General features: G+C 39.6%; 1 protein-coding gene across 1 annotated transcript; it reads right to left on the bottom strand.

The window, feature by feature from the left end:
- Nucleotides 1-19,994: 19,994 nt before the first annotated feature.
- LOC113341754 lies at nt 19,995-20,762 on the bottom strand. Its single transcript, XM_026586511.1, has one exon. The coding sequence runs from the start codon at nt 20,760-20,762 to the stop codon at nt 19,995-19,997; it is 768 nt and encodes a 255-aa protein (XP_026442296.1).
- Nucleotides 20,763-21,021: the final 259 nt, after the last annotated feature.

The raw sequence follows: 21,021 nt of genomic DNA, 5'->3' as shown, positions 1-21,021 counted from the left end.
GTCGTCTGCTGATGCTACCCATGCCTTCGATTTATCCTCTAACCTCACCTATTTCATCAACTCCTAACCTAGGGTTCCTGTGAGATCAAACGATTAGGAGGTGATGTAATAAGTGGCTAGAAAAGTATGTCTTGGTTGTTAGAAGTGATGTTGGCTCGAGTGGTGGTGGTTGAGTGATTTGGGGGGAGAAGATGGTGGTGATTGAGTGATTTGGGGGAGAAGATGGTGGTGATGGAGACAGCGTCGCTGGTGCAGAAGAGGGGAAGAAGGAGATGGCTCGATGGGGTTTGGGCTAGGGTGTGTTTGTTTTTGGTATAGGGTTAGGTTGTTCGAGTGTGAAGCGGGTACAACAAATCTTGATGTCTTGCGAAGCTGAGCCGTGGGATAATATCTTCTGGGACGGATCTAACGGCGAGATGGAGACAGATCAAGAGCGACCGTTGGATGCCTGATACAACGAAACTGACGGCTCAAGATGGAGTTAGGTGCTGTAGTGTTAGACAGGATCTTCAGACTTTGATGTAATGGCGATGCTGCGACCGTAGGATGCTGAGATGATCCAATCTGACGGCTAGAAAGGGAAACGGGTATGGATATAGGAAATGGACTTGGGTGAGGGTTTTGGGCATTGGGTATGCCAAGCCCATATCTTCTTTAAGAACAATTCTTCCTCTTCAAGCCCACTTCTAGCCTTTTGGTCTTGTGCACAACATTCTTCGCGGCTTCCTTGTGTAATTCCTCCCGGCTTTTCACTACTTTTCTGCTCTTTTCGCTCTGCTATTCATCCAAACTTTATTTATTACCTAAAAATGCAAAATTAATTAATAAAAATATTTATTCTTGAAAACAATGAAAATACAGAATATGGGATAAAATGTAGAATTAATGCATAAAAGATGAGTTAAATGCCAAGAAAAATATATAGAAATATGCACTTTTTAGCACTCATCACTCAGCCTTGGGAAGAACAGGAGTACCAACTACTTTGGGAAATGCAGTCGCGCGAGGCTGAGAAGGTTGATGCTTGGGAGGAGTAGAGAGGCTTGTAAGTATGGCAGATTTTGGAACTACGGTCAAAGCAGCTAGATCCAGGACCTTCCGTTGCCTCTTATGCTCGCATGAAGGAGGGGCACAAGTCTTCGAAATAACAAGATTATAAGAGTTCGAAGCAATCAAGGAAGTAACGATGATGAAGTAGAATACCTGAGAAGAATGAGGAGGCGGAGTATGGTGATCACGCCTTTTTCGCCCCTCTTTTGACCCCGAGATGGACTGCTTAACAAGAGGAATATCGTCCTGTAAGGGGAAAGGGATTAGGATTTAAAGATATCACGAGAAGAAAGTTATAGGCAAGGTGGATACATGTTTGGTAGTTGAGGACTTGGTAGTTAAAACCATTTTCTTGCCCGTCCTGAGAAATCCAACGGAAGGCATTGCGAACTGAAAGAAAGGAGGAACATAAGAATCCCGTAGCAAGGAAAATCTTAAAGAAAGAAGTCATACATCGACTGACACAGACCACCGAAGCCTCCAAGGGTCGCAACCAGCGAGGTAGCAATGTTTAGAAAGAGGGCCTTGGCGAGGAAACCCTTTCTTGTCAAAACCACAAACAAAAGGGCCACCCACCACCAGAGGAAACATCGCCCAATCGTCTTCACAAGAAAGGCGAAGTTGGAATCCACGTCTAACAAGATAGTTTTGGTCGGAGCCACGACAGTTTTTCGAACAAGCTCAATACCCCACTCCTGGTTCTCTCTCATGCTTGTGAACTTCGCCGAATAGTTATCCACGAAGAAATCCATGTTGAAATTGCGAGAATCGAGTTCTTCATCCACTGATGGAACCTCGTTGAAGCGAGAAGCGCTCATTATCTTCTTCAATCTCTTGTAGGCAGTTAATGACGAGGAATGAAGATTCTGCGAAGTGAGGAGAGAATTGTTGACTCGTTGAAGTTCCAGCTTGAGGCCCTTATTGTCATCATGAAGATGGTGACCCATCTCCTCATTACGAGAACAGTCAATGGACAGACGATCTACTTGCGAAAAAAGAGTTTCGACCTTCTCATTTAAAATTGTGTTCTCGGACACATTACAGTCATTTTGGGTCACGAGGTTCATGTTCTCGGCACGAAGATCTTCTAATGAGGAGGATGCTTCGGAGGCACTCGTTTGGCGTTGCATGCACCGAGCTTGACGAAATACGAAATAAGAAAATAACAGAAGTAAAGACAAATGCAAAAATCGGATCTGCGAGGGGAGGGAACTTACTTAAAAGCTTCTCTATCTTTTGACTTTGCTTGTTAGAGTGCTCCTTATCCTATTTGAGCTCATCTTCCAAAGTTTTGATTTGAGCTTCATCCTTCTTGGCTTTCTCGCAGAACAGTCTAATCTCCACGAGACTGGCCATATGACGATTGACCTCCTGTAAATCAAAGAACCAAAAGCCTCGGAGTGATAGGGAGGTTGAACTAAGGAAATACAAAGGATTCACATGGCACATTAAGGCGGAATGTTGCTGGAGAGACAAGTTCATAGAAGCGTTCAACATCGCATAAGAATCTTAGGAAAGAAAATCGTCAGAGCTAAAGGTCACCAAGGATTCTAAGGCACGGGACCTCAGAGCTGGATCTTTGCGAGCTTTGTCATAAACCTCCCGAATAAACTTCATGTCAGGATCATAACTGAGATTAGACATCGCCGACGAAGCCGCTTGATTCTTCTTCTCGCTGGCAGAAGGATCCTCATTGGGCTTATTGGGGTGCTCAGCCTTGGGAAGAACAGGAGTACCAACTACTTTGGGAAATGCAGTCGCGCGAGGCTGAGAAGGTTGAGGCTTGGGAGGAGTATAGAGGCTTGTAAGTATGGCAAATTTTGGAACTGCGGTCAAAGCAGCTAGATCCAGGACCTTCCGTTGCCTCTTATGCTCGCCTGAAGGAGGGGCACAAGTCTTCTAAATAACAAGATTAACAGGAAGATGGATAAGAGTTCTAAGCAAGCAAGGAAGTAATGATGATGAAGTAGAATACCTGAGAAGAATGAGGAGGCGGAGTTTGGTGATCACGCCTTTTTCGCCCCTTTGTTGACCCCGAGATGGACTGCTTAACAAGAGGAATATCGTCCTGTAAGGGGAAAGGGATTAGGATTTAAAGATATCACGAGAAGAAAGTTATAGGCAAGGTGGATACCTGTTTGGTAGTTGAGGACTTGGTGGTTACAACCATTTCCTTGCACGTCCTGAGAAATCCAACGGAAGGCATTGCGAACTGAAAGAAAGGAGGAACATGAGAATCCCGTAGCAAGGAAAATCTTAAATAAAGAAGTCATACATCGGCTGACACAGACGACCGAAGCCTCCAAGGGTCGCAACCAGCGAGGTAGCAATGTTTAGAAAGAGGGACTTGGCGAGGAAACCCTTTCTTTTCAAAACCACAAACAAAAGGGCCACCCACCACCAGAGGAAACGTCGCCCAATCTTCGTCACAAGAAAGGCGAAGTTGGGAATCCACGTCTAACAAGATAGTTTTGGTTGGAGCCACGACAGTCTTTCGAACAAGCTCAATTCCCCACTCCTGGTTCTCTCTCATGCTTGTGAACTTCGCCGAATAGTTATCCACGGAGAAATCCATCTTGAAATTGCGAGAATCGAGTTCTTCATCCACTGATTGAACCTCGTTGAAGCGAGAAGCGATCGTTATCTTCTTCCAATCTCTTGTAGGCAGTTAATGACGAGGAATGAAGAATCTGCGAAGTGAGGAGAGAATTGTTGACTCGTTGAAGTTCCAGCTTGAGGCCCTTATTGTCATCATGAAGATGGTGACCCAGCTCCTCATTACGAGAACAGTCAATGGACAGACGATCTACTTGCGAAAAAAGAGTTTCGACCTTCTCATTTAAAATTGTGTTCTCGGACACATAACAGTCATTTTGGGTCACGAGGTTCATGTTCTCGGCACGAAGATCTTCTAATGAGGAGGATGCTTCGTAGGCACTCGTTTGGCGTTGCATGCACCGAGCTTGACGAAATACGAAATAAGAAAATAACAGAAGTAAAGACAAACGCAAAAATCAGATCTGCAAGGGGAGGGAACTTACTTAAAATCTTCTCTATCTTCTGACTTTGCTTGTTAGAGTGCTCCTTCTCCTATTTGAGCTCATCTGCCAAAGTTTTGATTTGAGCTTCATCCTTCTTGGCTTTCTCGCGGACCAGTCTAATCTCCACGAGACTGGCCATATGACGATTGACCTCCTGTAAATCAAAGAACCAAAATCCTCAGAGTGATAGGGAGGTCGAACTGAGGAGATACAAAGGATTCACATGGCACATTAAGGCGGAATGTTGCTGGAGAGACAAGTTCATAGAAGCGTTCAGCGTCGCATAACACTCTTGGGAAAGAAAATCGTCAGAGCTAAAGGTCACCAAGGATTCTAAGGCACGGGACCTCAGAGCTGGATCTTTGAGAGATTTGTCATAAACCTCCCGAATAAACATCATGTCAGGATCATAACTGAGATTAGACATCGCCGACGAAGCCGCTTGACTCTTCTTCTCGCTGGCAGAAGGATCCTCAGTGGGCTTATTGGGGTGCTCATCCTTGGGAATAACAGGAGTACCAACTACTTTGGGAAATGCAGTCGCGCGAGGCTGAGAAGGTTGAGGCTTGGGAGGAGTATAGAGTCTTGTAAGTATGGAATATTTTGGAATTGGGATCAAAGCAGCTAGATCCAGGACCTTCCGTTGCCTCTTATGCTCGCCTGAAGGAGGGGCACTAGTCTTCGAAATAACAAGATTAACAGGAAGATGGATAAGTGTTCGAAGCAAGCAAGGAAGTAATGATGATGATTTAGAATACCTGAGAAGAATGAGGAGGCGGAGTATGGTTATCACGCCTTTTTCGCCCCTTTGTTGACCCCGAGATGGACTGCTTAACAAGAGCAATATCGTCCTGTAAGGGGAAAAGGATTAGGATTTAAAGATATCACGAGAAGAAAGTTATAGGCAAGGTGGATACCTGTTTGGTAGTTGAGGACTTGGTGGTTACAACCATTTCCTTGCCCGTCCTGAGAAATCCAACGGAAGGAATTGCGAACTGAAAGAAAGGAGGAACATGAGAATCCTGTAGCAAGGAAAATCTTTAAAAAAGAAGTCATACATCAGCTGACACAGACCACCGAAGCCTCCAAGGGTCGCAACCAGCGAGGTAGCAATGTTTAGAAAGAGGGCCTTGGCGAGGAAACCCTTTCTTGTCAAAACCACAAACAAAAGGGCCACCCACCACCAGAGGAAACATCGCCCAATCGTCGTCACAAGAAAGGCGAATTTGGGAATCCACGTCTAACAAGATAGTTTTGGTCGGAGCCACGACAGTCTTTCGAACAAGCTCAATGCCCCACTCCTGGTTCTCTCTCATGCTTGTGAACTTCGCCGAATAGTTAGCCACGAAGAAATCCATGTTGAAATTGCGAGAATCGAGTTCTTCAGCCACTGATGGAACCTGCGAGATACCACTACCAGAACGGATTTTAAACTCGTTGGAGATGCGAATTGCATTACCCGAAAGCTGAAAAGCCCCGCACTGCAGCTTTCCCGGAATCTCGAGGAAGATGGGGTTAGAAGGATCGTAAAGTGAGAAAGTTAATCCAACCCTCAACCGGTCAATCGTGACGATCATCTTGTCAGTCGTCCAAGTATCCGACTGAATCCACCTGTAGTTAAGTTCCATATCCTGAGTAGCAATAACAGGAGAAGTCACAAAAGAGTCAATAGCAGGAGTAGGGTTAAACCCATCTTTTGAAAATCTGCTTGGAAATCCTCAAAGAATTTAAGAGAGGTAGTTGCGGATACATTCTTGGAAGCCATGATAACGAAAGATGAATAATGGATAAGAAGCGGAGAGACAATGGCAGAAGAAACACAAAACACAAAACCAGATAAACGCAGAAAGAAAGAAGAGGAAAGGAAACCCTAGACTTAGGTCGAGGTATACTAATAGGTTAATGGGTTGACGTCACGTTCGAGGTATACTAATGTCATGAACCTACATGAGGCAGACCATCTTAGTTATGGGAAGGCCATATCTAGTTATGTGTCGGGTGCCGTTAGTAGTCTACTATAGTTACTCATGCGAGTGGCACGTGCTCTGCACGATACTAGCTACTGTTTCTCCCAGCCTTATATACATACTATTGTACACCTATCGGAGTTAGCGAATGAAATGTAGAAACTTATCTTCTTTCCGAATTGCTTCTGCAACTCCTTTCTCTAACAATGTCTTCTTATTATTCCCTTAATTCTTCTAAATCTTCTCCTAAGCCTCTAATTTCTTCTATCTATCCAAAATCACCTATATCCTTACAGATTCAATCTATTCCTGATAATACAAATTGTAGTGAGTTCACTACAATTGGTATCAGAGCAGTCGATTCTAAGACTGCTATCATGGTTAACAAAGCTATAGTAGATAAAGCTTCACAATTAGAAGAACAAATTTCAAAGAAATGGGATTATTTTCGTAGGTTAAGGAAAGAAAATCACGACGAAACTTCACCGGAGTTTGAAAAGGCTTTTAATGATCTCTTCTTAGCTATTCTAAAAAAAAAATCAGAACCAAAATGATACAGACTCCGGTGTTGATTTACTGGAAGCACCATCAGGTTCTAACTCTCAAGCCGACTTAAAAAAGGTTTTCGACAGCGGACTAAGCTTTACTAATGGAATTGAGAGTACGAGTGTCGATTCCCGATTGATTTCTGATATAGGAATTGTGAAATCTGGATGTGAAAGTTTAATTGAATCGGAGTTTATTGAGTCGAAGCTGACCGAGGACAAAATTGATGTCAATTTAAAGTCAATTCCACTTGATTCGATTGAAGATTCAAGTTCAGATACAGTATTCTTACCAAATCCTTCAACTCCTAGTGCAACAGATGAAGATAATTTCCAATATATACCCGTAGTTGAATTCTCTTGTGTCAATGGATCTAATGATGTTAATGAGGTTCAGATATACAAGACATCTATAATGTTTTTGGACTACCAGGAAGGTAAACCATTCAACTCTGATAATAAATTTGGTAATGAGGGTGTGTGTTTTAAAGTTAGGAGAGCTAAAGATTACAATTCTGTTAAAAGGGTCACTCGAAATTCTTCTAGTTGCTTAGCAAAGGGTGATTGTTTATCTTGTATCATACTTAACTGTTCAATAATCGATGGAGCTGGTGATGTTGGTGCAGTTCTGAACTACAAAGGGTTCGACATTCCTCGACTACCAGGAGGGTAAACCATTCAATTATGCAAATAATGTTCTTAATGTTGTTATCGATTCTCAAGGTACAAACAATGGTGTAAAGGACTTCAACATACTGAATCAAATTTCTGAGGATGTATTTACGCAGTTTGAAGGATGAAAGTTTATTATAGATAATAACCTAAATCAAATACCATCCTACTTCATCAAGTCCAGCAGGATGTACTCCTTCGCGCACATAACTCAGAATACTTCTAGTGGTAATGTTTCATCTAGTACTAATCATACTCGAATGATATTTGATAGAAGAAAGTGGTTTGAGTTGAACAGGACGTATTCTCATTATGATAGCAGCATTTTTCATTTCAGTTTTAATGTACTTAAATTGGATTTGCTTGTTCTGAATGGGTACCGTTCACAATTGTTATGGGGATATCCAAATTTGTGTGTGTTTGTAAAAACTAGTGCTAGTCAGGGTGTTTGCAAGTTCCCTGAAGAAATGTTGCTATTGGGTATATTCTTGTATATTTGCATATATTCACTTACTTGTCTTAAGAAGATATTCACCTCTTTTAGAATATCTTTAGAATATTGTTGTAACCCTAACTCCTTTATATAGGAGTCTTTGTTATCAATGAAAACACAATTGAATCATCTTTCTCGTTTTGTTCTTTAAGTTATCTCGTCTTGTCTTAGGTTATAGAAACCTTCATGGTATCGTGAGTCCGGTAACAATGTCTAGTATTTTAACTTCAACTTCCTCTTCACCAAACAAACAGTCCTCTATATATGCTCTCTCTTCCAATGATGGACCAGGAACTATCATCACACATGTAGTTCTCAAAGGATCAAACTATGAAGAATGGGCTAAAGGGTTTCGTATTTCTTTGGGTGCGAAACGCAAGCTGGGTTTCATTAACGGTAAACTCTCGAAACCTTCTGATGATTCTTCTGACCTGGATGACTGGTGGACTATAAACTACATGATCGTTTCCTGGATTTTTAACACCATTGATCCAGTTCTTCGTTCCTCAATTTCTTATCGTGACACCGCCTTTGATTTATGGGAAGATATCAGGCTTCGTTTTTCTCTTGGGAATGGAATAAAAAATTTTCAGCTTAAATCTGATGTCGCCGGTTGCAAACAAAAAGATGGAGAGTCTATCCAAGACTATTATGGGAGGTTGAAGAAACTCTGGGATGACATCAATGACTTTGATGCCTTACCTTCGTGTAAGTGCTCAGGTTGTACCTGTGATCTTAATCTCACTCTACGTACTCGACGTAACAATGATCAGGTACGTGAATTTTTAATGGGTCTTATACCCTATTATGCTAATGTTCGTTCTAGTATTTTGGGCACCGAACCACTTCCGTCTCTGCACACTGTGTATTCTCGTCTCATTCAAGAGGAAGAGGTTCGATCTTATACTCAGCCGAAGGAGGATATCGTTTCTCCAATGGCTTTTCTTGCTCACGGCAATAAGCCACAAGGATCGAAATCAGGAGCTGTTAAAACTCCGTTGAAGTGCACCTATTGTGGTCATAATGGACATCTTGAGGATCGATGTTGGGAGAAGCATGGGTATCCAGATGGTCGCCAGCCCAGACGTCCACCTGCTGCTTATCTCAAAACCGAGTCACCAGTTCAACGTACTCAACCAGCAGCTAAGGCAAACGCTGTCGTTGGTGAGATGCCAACTACAAATCATGTTCGTCTCTCTGGTAAGCGTGGTCACATCTGGATTGTTGACACAGGAGCCTCCAATCATGTTTGTGATGACACTGTGTTTGAATCTGTCATAATATTAGTCCTCTTCAGGTTGGCCTGCCTAATGGTGTCAGCATACAAGCAACCAAAATTGGCATTGTGCAGTTAAATGATTTTCTTATATTGCACAATGTGCTGTTTGTTCCTCAATTCACATGCAATCTTCTCAGTTTCTCAACTTTTATCTTCATCGCATGCTACTCATGCACAGAAGAATAATATAAGTGTTCAATTCACTAACTCTGAATGTGTTATACAGGACCATACTTTGAGGACGAGGATTGGTATGGGTAAGCTCATGGATGGGCTGTATTGCTTGATGGGGAAACCAGCTCGTGTCAACGTTGTGTTAGAGAAGACTGCAACAGAATTATGGCACAAACGGCTTGGTCATCCTTCTATCCAAGCCTTGAAGTCTCTACCTCAGATTGGTTGTGTTGATAGTCAGTTAGATTTTCATGCTTGCGATATCTGTCATAGAGCCAAGCAAACTCGTACTTCGTTTCCATTGAGTAATAGTAGGGCAGTTGATTTATTTGAGTTAATTCATTGCGACGTTTGGGGGCCTTATCATCCAAATCGTGCCTGTAACTCAAGATATTTTTTAACCATTGTTGATGATTTTTCTAGATGTGTTTGGGTGTATTTGATGAAAACCAAAGATGAGGTACCTACCTTGTTAACAAACTTCTTCGCACTAGTTGAAAGACAGTTTACTCGAAAGGTTAAGACTTTACGCAGTGATAATGGAACTGAGTTCAAAGGTCTCGTTCTTATTTTCGAAACAATGGCATTATTCATCAAACCTCTGTCGTTAAGACACCACAGCAAAATGCTAGGGTGGAAAGAAAGCATCGTCACATTCTCAATGTTGCTCGTGCGCTACGTTTTCAAGCATCCTTACCAATCGACTTTTGGGGAGAATGTGTTCTTACTGCTGCCTACTTAATTAATCGAACCCCTTCTCGTGTTCTTCACTTCAAGACGCCTTATGATCTTCTTTATGGTTCGGCTCCATCTATTCACTCTCTCAGGGTTTTTGGATGTCTCTGTTACGCAAAAAACCTCAATCCTGGTGATAAATTTGACAGTCGCAGTCGTCGTTGCATATTTCTCGGCTATCCATTTGGAAAGAAGGCCTGGCATCTATTTGATCTTGACACAGGTCATTACTTTCAGTCTCGAGACGTACATTTTATTGAAGATACTTTCCCGTTGGCAGATAATGATGAGCTTCTGAAACTGCACTCACTGTATTCTGATGCGGTCAGTGATTCAGTTACTAGAAATTTGTCTGACGATCATTTTGAAGCTGACTCCAATAATGCACATGTATCTGGTGGTTCTTCTTCCGCTGCTACTCTCTCGCCTGTTGACACTGCACCTCCACAGACTAGTTCTCATATTCCGTCAGTCTTCTTGGATGATGCACAACACACCACATATGCTGAGAATGATGCACATATTGATTCAGCACCTGCTTCTCTTCTGTGTGCCTGCGTCTGGTACAGAAGTTGTTACTTCTCTCACGGAAAATACGGATAGTCGAGATCATCGTATATAGTTGCAGACGAGGAACTTGGCCGGGGTAAACGTACAAAATTTGAGAACGTTAGGCACAAGGATTTTGTCCAATGGCAGGGTGTTTCAAAAAATCTAACACGACCTTGGTTTCCCCTGCAGCTTCACCTATACCAGTCAAGTCCTCAGGTACTCCCTATCCTATAACTCATTTTGTGAATTGTGATGCATTTTCTACTGCACATCGTTTTTTTGTTGCAGCTATTTCAAATGATGTTGAACCAAATCATTTAAAGAGGCAATGGCTGATCCACGATGGCGTCAGGCAATGCAGGATGAAATTGCTGCACTTATTTCCAATGGTACATGGACAATTGAAGATTTGCCTGCCAACAAGTCTGCAATTGGTTGCATGTGGGTTTTTCGCATTAAGCGAAAATCTGATGGCTCTGTTGAGCGTTACAAAGCCAGATTAGTTGTTTTTGGAAATCATCAACAGGAAGGAATTAATTTCACTGAAACTTTTGCTCCCAGTAAAGATGGTACTGTACGAACTCTTCTTGCGGTTGCTGCAATAAACAACTGGGAGTTAGTTCAGATGGATGTGCACAATGCTTTTCTTCATGGGGATTTAAATGAAGAAGTCTATATGCGACTTCCTCCTGGTTTTAGTAAGGGTTATCTGGCAAAGTTTGTAGACTTCGTAAGTCATTGTATGGTCTACGCCAGGCTCCACGGTGTTGGTATGCTAAGCTAGCAGCTGCTTTGCGTACATATGGGTTTTCTACCAGTGCTTCTGATCACTCGTTATTTCTTTATCGTCATGGGAATATTATCATGTATATTCTTGTATATGTGGACGATCTTGTTATTGCTGGTAACAACACAGCTGCTATTCGAGAATTTCAGGAATATCTAGGCAGATGTTTTCACATGAAGAATTTGGGAAAATTAAAATACTTTCTAGGCATTGAGGTAGCTAGAAGTTCCAAAGGAATTTTCCTTTGTCAGCGCAAATATGCTCTAGATATATTGACAGAAACAGGTCTTCTTGGTTCAAAACCAGCTAATACTCCCATGGAAGAAAATCATAGGCTGGCTCTTGCCTCAGACCAACCTATGACTGATCCTGCTCGTTACAGAAGGTTGGTAGGGAAACTGATTTATCTTAATCTTACACGGCCGGATCTGTCTTATTCTGTTCATATTCTTTCCCAGTTTTTACAACATCCAACTCAATCACATTGGGATGTTGCACTTCGAGTTGTGCGTTATCTGAAATCTAGCCCGGGGCAAGGTATTTTACTTCGTGCTGATTCCAAGTTAGTTCTTGATGCTTATTGTGATGCAGATTGGGCTAGCTGTCCACTTAGTCGACGTTCACTCACGGCACACTTTATCTTTCTCGGGGGTTCTCCTATATCTTGGAAAACGAAGAAACAAATCACAGTTTCTCGTTCTTCAGCCGAAGCAGAATATCGTGCTTTGGCTTCCACAACTTGTGAAATCATTTGGTTAAAAGGGTTATTACGGAATTTTGGTATAGGACATACAAAACCTGTCTCGATTCATTGTGATAGTCAAGCAGCGTTACATATTGCTAATAATCCTGTCTTTCATGAACGAACAAAGCATATCGAGATTGACTGTCACTTTGTGCGTGACGAAATACTTCGAGGTACTATTCGTCCATCCTATATTCATACTACCTCTCAACTAGCTGATATTCTGACTAAAGCCTTGGGACGTCAGCAGTTTCAAACTCTTCTTCTCAAGATGGGCATTTCGACTCTTCATGCTCCAACTTGAGGGGGGGTATTGGGTATATTCTTGTATATTTGCATATATTCACTTACTTGTCTTAAGAAGATATTCACCTCTTTTAGAATATCTTTAGAATATTGTTGTAACCCTAACTCCTTTATATAGGAGTCTTTGTTATCAATGAAAACACAATTGAATCATCTTTCTCGTTTTGTTCTTTAAGTTATCTCGTCTTGTCTTAGGTTATAGAAACCTTCAGTTGCAGAAAGGTGTTCTTATTAGAATTAAATTTTTGTCTCATATCACAAGGGAAACTGCATATGGATTTGCACAAGAATTGTTTAATCAGTGTCTGGATAGCGATGTCAGTTTTTCGTCTCCAATGGGAAGGGTACACAGAATTTTTGTTGCAGCAGTTTCGAATTCAATTCAGAATCTGCAGAATTGCACAAGCAGGAATGTGTATGGGTTACCTCATATGATTGATGTTAATGCTATAATGACTACTACTAGAGTGTTTGATCACAATTATGAGCTTATTACTGAAATGCTTGGTAAAAGTAAAAAAAGTTTCAGCTGTTACGAAGAGTATCTTAACTTGCAGCTGGGATGCGGTTTACTTATTCATGGTATGCTCATTTTGGTTACTAGTCAACATCTCCTCCCTTTGTGACAGTCGAGTGTTAGCATGGTGGTTGTCGGACAAAATGCATTTTAGCAGAGGGGAAATGTTAACTAAAATCCAAGGGTTCTGTAGAAGTCTCCTGGACCACAGCAAAAGACTGGCATATTTTACAGTAAAGTATTGCAACACAGGATACCAGAATTTCACAGTTCAATTTCTGAAGTCAATTAGTGAAAACAACCTAATTCGAATTCTTTCCTACACAATCAGATCTACCAAGGTATATTTCTTCATACACATAATTATGGTTGCTTCAGTATGTGCGAGTTTATCTAATGCTAAGCATAATCTTATTTGATCGAGGTAAAGAAATTGAACCTGTTGCAGAGTGTTTTTCTTATGATAGATTCCAAACTATGCACCACTTCTTGTTTGTTTAATTGTTATGGGATGTTTTTCATGGATGCTTTTGAGATAATTTTGGAACTTGGAAACCATTTGGGTTGGTTATTTGGGGTCTCGAATGTGTTTTTGTTTGTTACAAATGGTGGCAGCATAGAGGCTTGCGAGTTATTTTATGAAACCGTGCAGCAAGTTCATTTTCTCTGTACTATTTCGAGGCTTCATGTGACAAAGGAAAGTAAATCTGGCAATGCACAAGGAATTTCTCATCAGTTGCTTGTTGAATGTCCTATTTAAGTGCAAAGATCTTCGCAAGGGCTCATGAAGATGGAAACTCTCTTCTCAGTTAGTGTTATACTTCAGGTATGGAAACTAACCATTCTACAGAAATACAACTGCTTGGTTTTCTCATCTCAGCTAAGTTTCATCGTAATCACTCTCGGATTATGGAGAATGGGAATTGGCAGTGGTTATATACTAGTTATCGTTGAGTTTCCACTGGGAGTACCTAGCTCTATGGCTTGTGGGAGTACTAGATGGTGGGAGTACCATCAGATTTGGCAGGGGCTTATAAAAAACTCAAATGTGGAGTTGTCACTTACTCAATACAGAGACGAACATAGGAGCATGGGTTTGGAGCCAAGTACACTCACTGAACAAAGTCACCACAACATAAGATTTGCCACTGCCGTATGGGGTGTTGGTGCTGAGCGCTGTATTATTTCAGCTTGTTATCTTATTGGAAATTTTCAGCAGTGTTCCTTCTTGGTGTTCAGTCCTCCATCTTTAGTTTACACAGATAATTGTACAGGTGAAAATTACTGCTTCGTTGTTGCATTGACTCTTATCTTTGTAGTTTACACAGATAATTGTACAGGTGAAAATTACTGCTTCGTTGCTGCATTGACTCTTATCTTTGTAGTCTTGCAAATGAGTTTGGTGGGATGTAACAACTATGGCAGATTAAAATTATTGGGACACTACTTGTCGAAAAGAAGCCAAAGGCAGCTGAAGACCAACAGGGAAAAAGTTGGCTTTCCAAGAAAAGAATGGCAAGTGAAAGTTTGCGTGTTGATTGCAGAGGACAGTTTACTATTACAACTGCAGATACAAGTTAATTGCAGAGAAGCAGACATTAAAATTCAGATGGGTCAAGCTGGAGATAATAGACTTGAGCTACATTTCAGTAATGAAGAAAGTATGCTCAAGAGGGTTTACACAGCCAATTACTACCATTTTTAACACTGATTGGGCTATGATGGAACCGCGACCAAGCTGGAACCCTGCAGTTCACTTGAAAAAGATCAATTTACGACTTCTCCTTGAAGTCTGCCAGGGTCAGATTCACATTTACTACTGGTTTTGATATGCAGTTGCAGAAATGGTGCCTCTTATCTAGTCGAGCTCAATTTTCATCCTTCATCCTTGAGGACAAGGATGATTTGGAGAGGTCGGTATTTGTCATGAACCTACATTAGTTATGGGTAGGCCATATAACATGAGGCAGACCATCTTAGTTATGGGTAGGCCATATAACATGAGGCAGACCATCTTAGTTATGGGTAGGCCATATCTAGTCATGTGACGGTTGCCGTTAGTAGTCTACTATAGTTACTCATGCGAGTAGCACGTGCTCTGCGCGATACTAGCTAGTGTTGCTCCTAGCCTTATATACAGACTATTGTACACCATCGGAGTTGGCGAATGAAATGTAAAAACTTATCTTCTTTCTCAATTGCTTCTGCAACTCCTTTCTCTAATAATGTCTTCTTATTATTCTCTTAATTCGTTTAAATCTTCTCCTAATTCATCTAGTTCTTCTCCTAAACCTCTAATTTCTTCTTTCTATCCAAAATCACCTATATCCTTAGAGATTCAATCTGTTCCTGATAATCAAAATTGTAGTGAGTTCACTACAACTAACCGGCAATAAACGGTTACCCAGAGAACGTGGACACGTGGAGGCAGAGAAGTGGAGAACGTGGCGGCTAGGGAATCCGAAGCGAAATAGGTTCGCCACGTGTCGGACATAAAGGGAAGAAATACGGATAGAAAATCTCACTAAAGGATCCCAGTCAGAAACTTGTCAATTCAAATGTCAGAATTATCTTCATTGATCGCCCTTGCGAAGTACAAATAGAGTGCGCGCGGAAGCGAGGAGACTCTCACCAAGTTGAATTTTCCAACAAGGTATCAAGGACGAAGTCGTAAGAGACGAAGTAAGATTACTTGGCTGAAAAAACAAGCGACGGATAGATAAATTATGGAGAAAGAAAGAAGGGGAAAAACTTTATGGAAAACGTTCTGGGCGAATTGTAAAGCATTACTGCAAGAATGTGACGAGATAAAATGAGTTGTGTTCCATTAGGGTTAGATGGCCTATAAATAGAGGTCCTTGGGCAATGTATTGGGGATCGGATTTTGGAGAGTAGGAGAGCTTAACCTAGGGAGAGATATTAGGGTTTCCTTGCATTCAAGAACTTGTATCTTTGTTACTTTGAATGATTCATCAATAAAGATTTCAGTGTTTACATTACTTAGTATGTTTTAGATCTCGGTTACTATCTCTTTGGGTGTGCTACTGGATTTCCAGTAGTTACAGGTTTTATCAACTGATTAGACTGTGTTCTTCTCTACTTTGCTTTGTTTCGAAAAAATTAAATTTGGGGCTACTATCACGATCGGTAGATAACAAACATCACGAAACTACTGATTGTGAAAATAGAGAAATTCAAAATTCCATTGGTTTTTGAAAATATTGAATTTGGGACTACTACCACAATCGGTAGATAATGAACATCAAGAAACTACCGAATACAATCGGTAGATAATAAACATCACGAAACTACCGATTGTGAAAATAGAGAAATTCAAAATTCCATTGGTTTTTGAAAAAATTTAAATAAGGGACTACCATAATCGTTAGATAATGAGCATCATGAGATTACCGATTGTACAATTGGTAGGCAATTAATATCAAGAAACTATCGATTGTGAAAATAGAGGAATCCAAAATTCCATTAGTTTCTAAAAAATTTGAATTTGTGGCTACTACCACAATCGATAGATAATGAACATCATGAAACTACCAAGTGTACAATAGGTAGATAATAATCATCACGAAACTACCGATTATGAAAATAGAGAAATCTGAAATACCATTAGTTTTTGAAAATTTTGAATATGGCCTACTACTACAATCGGTAGATGATGAACAACGACAAAATTTGAAAATTTACTACCGATTATGTTTGTGTAAAGAATTCGAAAATTTAAGGATTTTGGCAATCCAATTTTGGGTTACACTGTAATCGGGAGCCAATTAAATATCATTTTGTATCGATTATAGTTATATTTATGCTAAGTAGTTTATAGTCGGTAGATATGGTACTCCTTTATCTGACTATACTGGGTTTCTCTCAATCATGCGAAAATGTAATTTGCTCTATATAACAAATTTCCCGATTGTAGACTTAACTAACGATAGTTAAGGATAAAATCGTTATTCTGGAAAAACGGGAGATAAGAGGTGGATTCATTTTAGGTTTGGTGACCCTATTTTGTTTTATTAGTCCCTCTTAATTTTTTCAGGGTCGCCCCTAAAAATATGCAGAATTTTAAATTGGAGAATATTATTTTTCAATTTTTTTTTTAAATGGAGCTGTAGCAGATCTTATAACAGAAAAAATTTACTTCATTTCAGAGGTTCGTTGCCTAAACTTACCTAAAGTTTCATATAGTGCAGTCCAACGGCCAAACCTAAATTCAATTTTTTGGCTTTACTTTAGATTACAAAACAAGTTTGATATAATGCACCCATGTGGTTTGTACAATCCCAAATATGGCACAAGCTGTGAATGTGGTATAAGAATAAATGAGAAGTAATGGGACGACTCATTTATCAAGAGGTAAAGTGGATTTTGAGATATCTGTACGTGTGGCAGCACAGATATGGTTTGGTGTTAACAAACACTATGATAAATCAAAAAATTATTGTAGGGTATGGAATTCTGATTATATATGCAGGTCATATTGATAGAACAAGGTCAATAATAAGTAATACTTTTACGTTGTGTGGTAATATTATTAGTTGGAGGTCGATTTCGTAAAATAAAATTGCATATACTGTAACTGAGGAACAGTACATGACAGTCACAGAATCAGTAAAGGAAGGTATAGGGTTCATGAGTTTGGTTAGTGATTTGGGTTTCAAACAAGAAAGTGCAGCTCTGTTCTGTAATGGCTAAAGTGATATTTACTTACCAAAAAACCAGATGTGTCATGAGAGAACGAAACGCATCGCTTTCTAGTATCATCTTATCATGATGCAGTTGAACTAGGGAATATAGCTATACTAAAGTATTCTTTACGGAGGATAACTCCGGGGACAAGTTCCAAGTATCTAGTCAAGCATCCCATGGACTTGATTGGTGTCACCAAGTGTTCAAGCTTGAAAGCCAATGAGGGCCTGAGTGAAGACAATGACGTCAAATGTTGGTGATATTTAAGGAACGATTTTTTGGGCACTAATCAAAAATGGTGGGGAGACTACTAAGTGATAAAATGTCTACCCTATAATTATAAGGGGTGTTCTAAAGTGTGGAAATGACTAACCTACCTTTAACCTACATATATATAACTACCTCCTCCCATCACCACCACCTATATATATATATATATATATATATATAACCACCTCCTTCCATCACCACCACCGACCACCTCGAACCACCACCACAGCCACCTCTATATATAGCTTAATTTAAATCATTAACAAAATCAAAATCAAAAGCAAAATTATAACAAACTCATTGCTTGTTATTCGTTTTTGTTTGAAAAAATGAGAAGTAATCATCAAAATGAGTTGAAAATGGAAGTTGCAGAGAGAAGTTCGGATAGGAATTATGTGAAAAACATTGTCGAACTAGCCGAACTCAACTTTAATGGAGGTTTTTCTTTCATAGAAAAATTCGGTTACGTTGCAAAAAAAAAATTCTAGCCGAACTTTTATTTCGGTTACGTCGCAATTTTTTTCTCCTAACCGAACTTTTATCTGAAAACCTATATATTGAGTTCGGTTATGTCGCAATTTTTTTTTCACAGTCGAACTTTTAGTTCGGCTACGTCGCAATTTTTTTTCATTTTTTTTCCCAATCGAACTTTTAGTTCGGTTACGTCACAAGTTTTTTCTCCTAACCGAACTTTTCTCTGAAAGAAAAAACTCCATGAAAGCTGAGTTCGGCTACCTGTGTTTTTAGAAACATTGGTCGAACTACACTTGCAGATGAGTTCGGCTATCTGTTCTTCAAATGTCGTAGCCGAACTTTGTTAACCAAACCGAAATCAATTTGTATATTGTTCATTTTCAGGAATGTTTTGGCCAATTCAAGCATCATTAACAAAATTTGAAGTATCCATGAGTACCAAAACATCATACTCTTGTTGTGGCTCTTAAAGAAAAAGATCTAACTTTTTTCTTCCAAAACCCTCATCTTCATTATGATCTTCATCTTCTTCTTCTCCCTCTCAATAATTCTTCTTTTGAGAAAAATCAAATTATTAATTTAATCTTACTAATCATTAATTAACTCACTAACTAATACACTAACTAATTTTATTATCAAGGGCAATTTTGGTATTAAAAAAATTAGATAAAGGGTGACTCAAAATTACTCAAAAAATGAAGAGTAGTCCCCTCCATTTTTGAGTAGTGCCCCAAAAAATCATTTTATTAATGTCAAGGTGAAGATTTGTTGTATATGCCTTGAATGCGGGTTAATATTTTGTTGGGCTTGCTCCATGTTTGACCTATAAACCCATCAGTTCATTTGTGCCGTAAAGGCATCAAGAGAGTAAAAGGAAATCAGATTTCCTTTTGTTCGCAAGAGAGACTCATATATCCGAGATGGAGAGTGAGGCACTAAAAAGGGTGGGGGCTCTTGAGAGGGTGTTCAAGGGGAAACCTTGTAAACTAGTTTGGTAAATGGTGAAACTATTTTGCGGTCATCACAAATGGATATAGATCATCTTAATCGATCCATTATAAGTCAGTGTGTTATATGTGTGCTTGTTTGTGTTTGATTTCATTTCCATTTCATATATCGTTGTTACACTCACTTCCAGTAGCCGTTGATGTTCATAGAAATAGAGAATCATGTCACGCCAAAGTAGATTACCATCAATGATCAATTTGAGACAATTTATACAATGGATTGGAACGCCATAAAGGCTATGAAAAACCACATTCAAAGCGTAAAATAATTAAAAAAAAAAAGTAATCTTATTGGCATATAAAGCCATTACATCAAAACTTGCTAAGTAAACCTAAAAATTGCTTATTAAACAATTTTTTTATTTAATACTAGAACGGAAGAGACATGGTAGGATGTATATTTTGACATGCCTAAATAAATTGAAGGAAAACACTACGATGAATAAAAGAAACAGAAACAACTGGTTATTACCCTATCCGTTTTGGTCGTGCATGATCAATATTTTACGTAAAGGTTCGGCAGCTGCCTATGTATATTTTGTTTATCGTCTTCTTCGTGCATTTTTCTTTAACTCAACAACAGTTGGAAGAGGGTTGGATGGAGTAAAAAATGGGCAACAAGGGCTGATGTTTACTGTCATCCTCACAAGAACAATTGTTGCTGTGTTGTGGTCTTCTACAGAACAAAGCTTTGGATAACCAAATGAAACCCATGATCGATAACCCTCATCACACCAATTGTAACAGTAAGATAGTACAACCACCAACCAATAAAATCAGAAACACCCAAACCAATTAAAAGCTCTCTTTTAATTTCTATGACGAGAACTAACATTTCAACTTCGTCTCTTAATCTCCACAACCGTAAGGCAACAAAAGCCGCACTTATTGCCACCTTTTCAATCCATTTTTCGCCCCTTGCATCCCCGAAAATTGTATCATCCACAACAGGTCTTACGACAGCTCTTCCCCAATGAAGCATAGTTTCATGCAAACCAATGAAGAGAAGAATCCTACTTGGCAGCAAACCTCTTTTATCAAAACCATAATCATCAGACCAAACACCGGAAACAACAATGGCGTCCGTCCCCAAACCAACGGTTACTTGTAAAGAAAGGAAAATCCACGCAATATGAAGACGAGGTTGAAGAGGTGATCCATACAAAAGTGTAAATTTGCCTGTTAAACCGCGAACAAGAGCCGTAATAGTGAAAAATGATAGAAGAAATTGCAGTAGAGCTGGATTGACGTTGAGAAAGACGGACAGAAGGAAAGAAGGATGTAGAGACAGGTACTTCATATGAGACAATCTAGCTAGTAATAAAAATGAGAGAGGAAGAAGAAGACTTAAAAGGATTAATGTGAAGATATAAAATGGTACCCTTAGGATTGGATTCATAAAGAACCTCATCATCATTTTTTGTTCCCCTTCCTCACAACTCATTTTTCAATCTAGCTTCTTCTAACGTTCTTCTTCTTGCAAACACAAAAACAATAAAAACTAGGCGAACTCTCTTGATGATGTGAAATAAAGAATGAATTTGATGAGAATACCTGTTTTGGTATGATATATGAAGTCTTAATCATAAGCTTTGTTTATATGCAACAAACTAAGTGGTTTCCACGACCGTTTATAGTTGTTGACATTCTTATCATGTATTGGCTCATTCATTTTGCAAAGATTTTTAATAAATTAGACAACA

Source organism: Papaver somniferum, unplaced genomic scaffold (genome assembly GCF_003573695.1).
Source record: "Papaver somniferum cultivar HN1 unplaced genomic scaffold, ASM357369v1 unplaced-scaffold_31, whole genome shotgun sequence".
Taxonomy (NCBI): domain Eukaryota; kingdom Viridiplantae; phylum Streptophyta; class Magnoliopsida; order Ranunculales; family Papaveraceae; genus Papaver; species Papaver somniferum.
The sequence above is the reverse complement of the archived record's forward strand: the minus strand, read 5'-3'. Positions and strand labels throughout refer to the sequence as shown.

Bases quoted from the DNA above. Each gene is read 5' to 3' on its own strand.
- LOC113341754 (XM_026586511.1), bottom strand. From the start codon at position 20,762: ATGAGTTGTGAGGAAGGGGAACAAAAAATGATGATGAGGTTCTTTATG.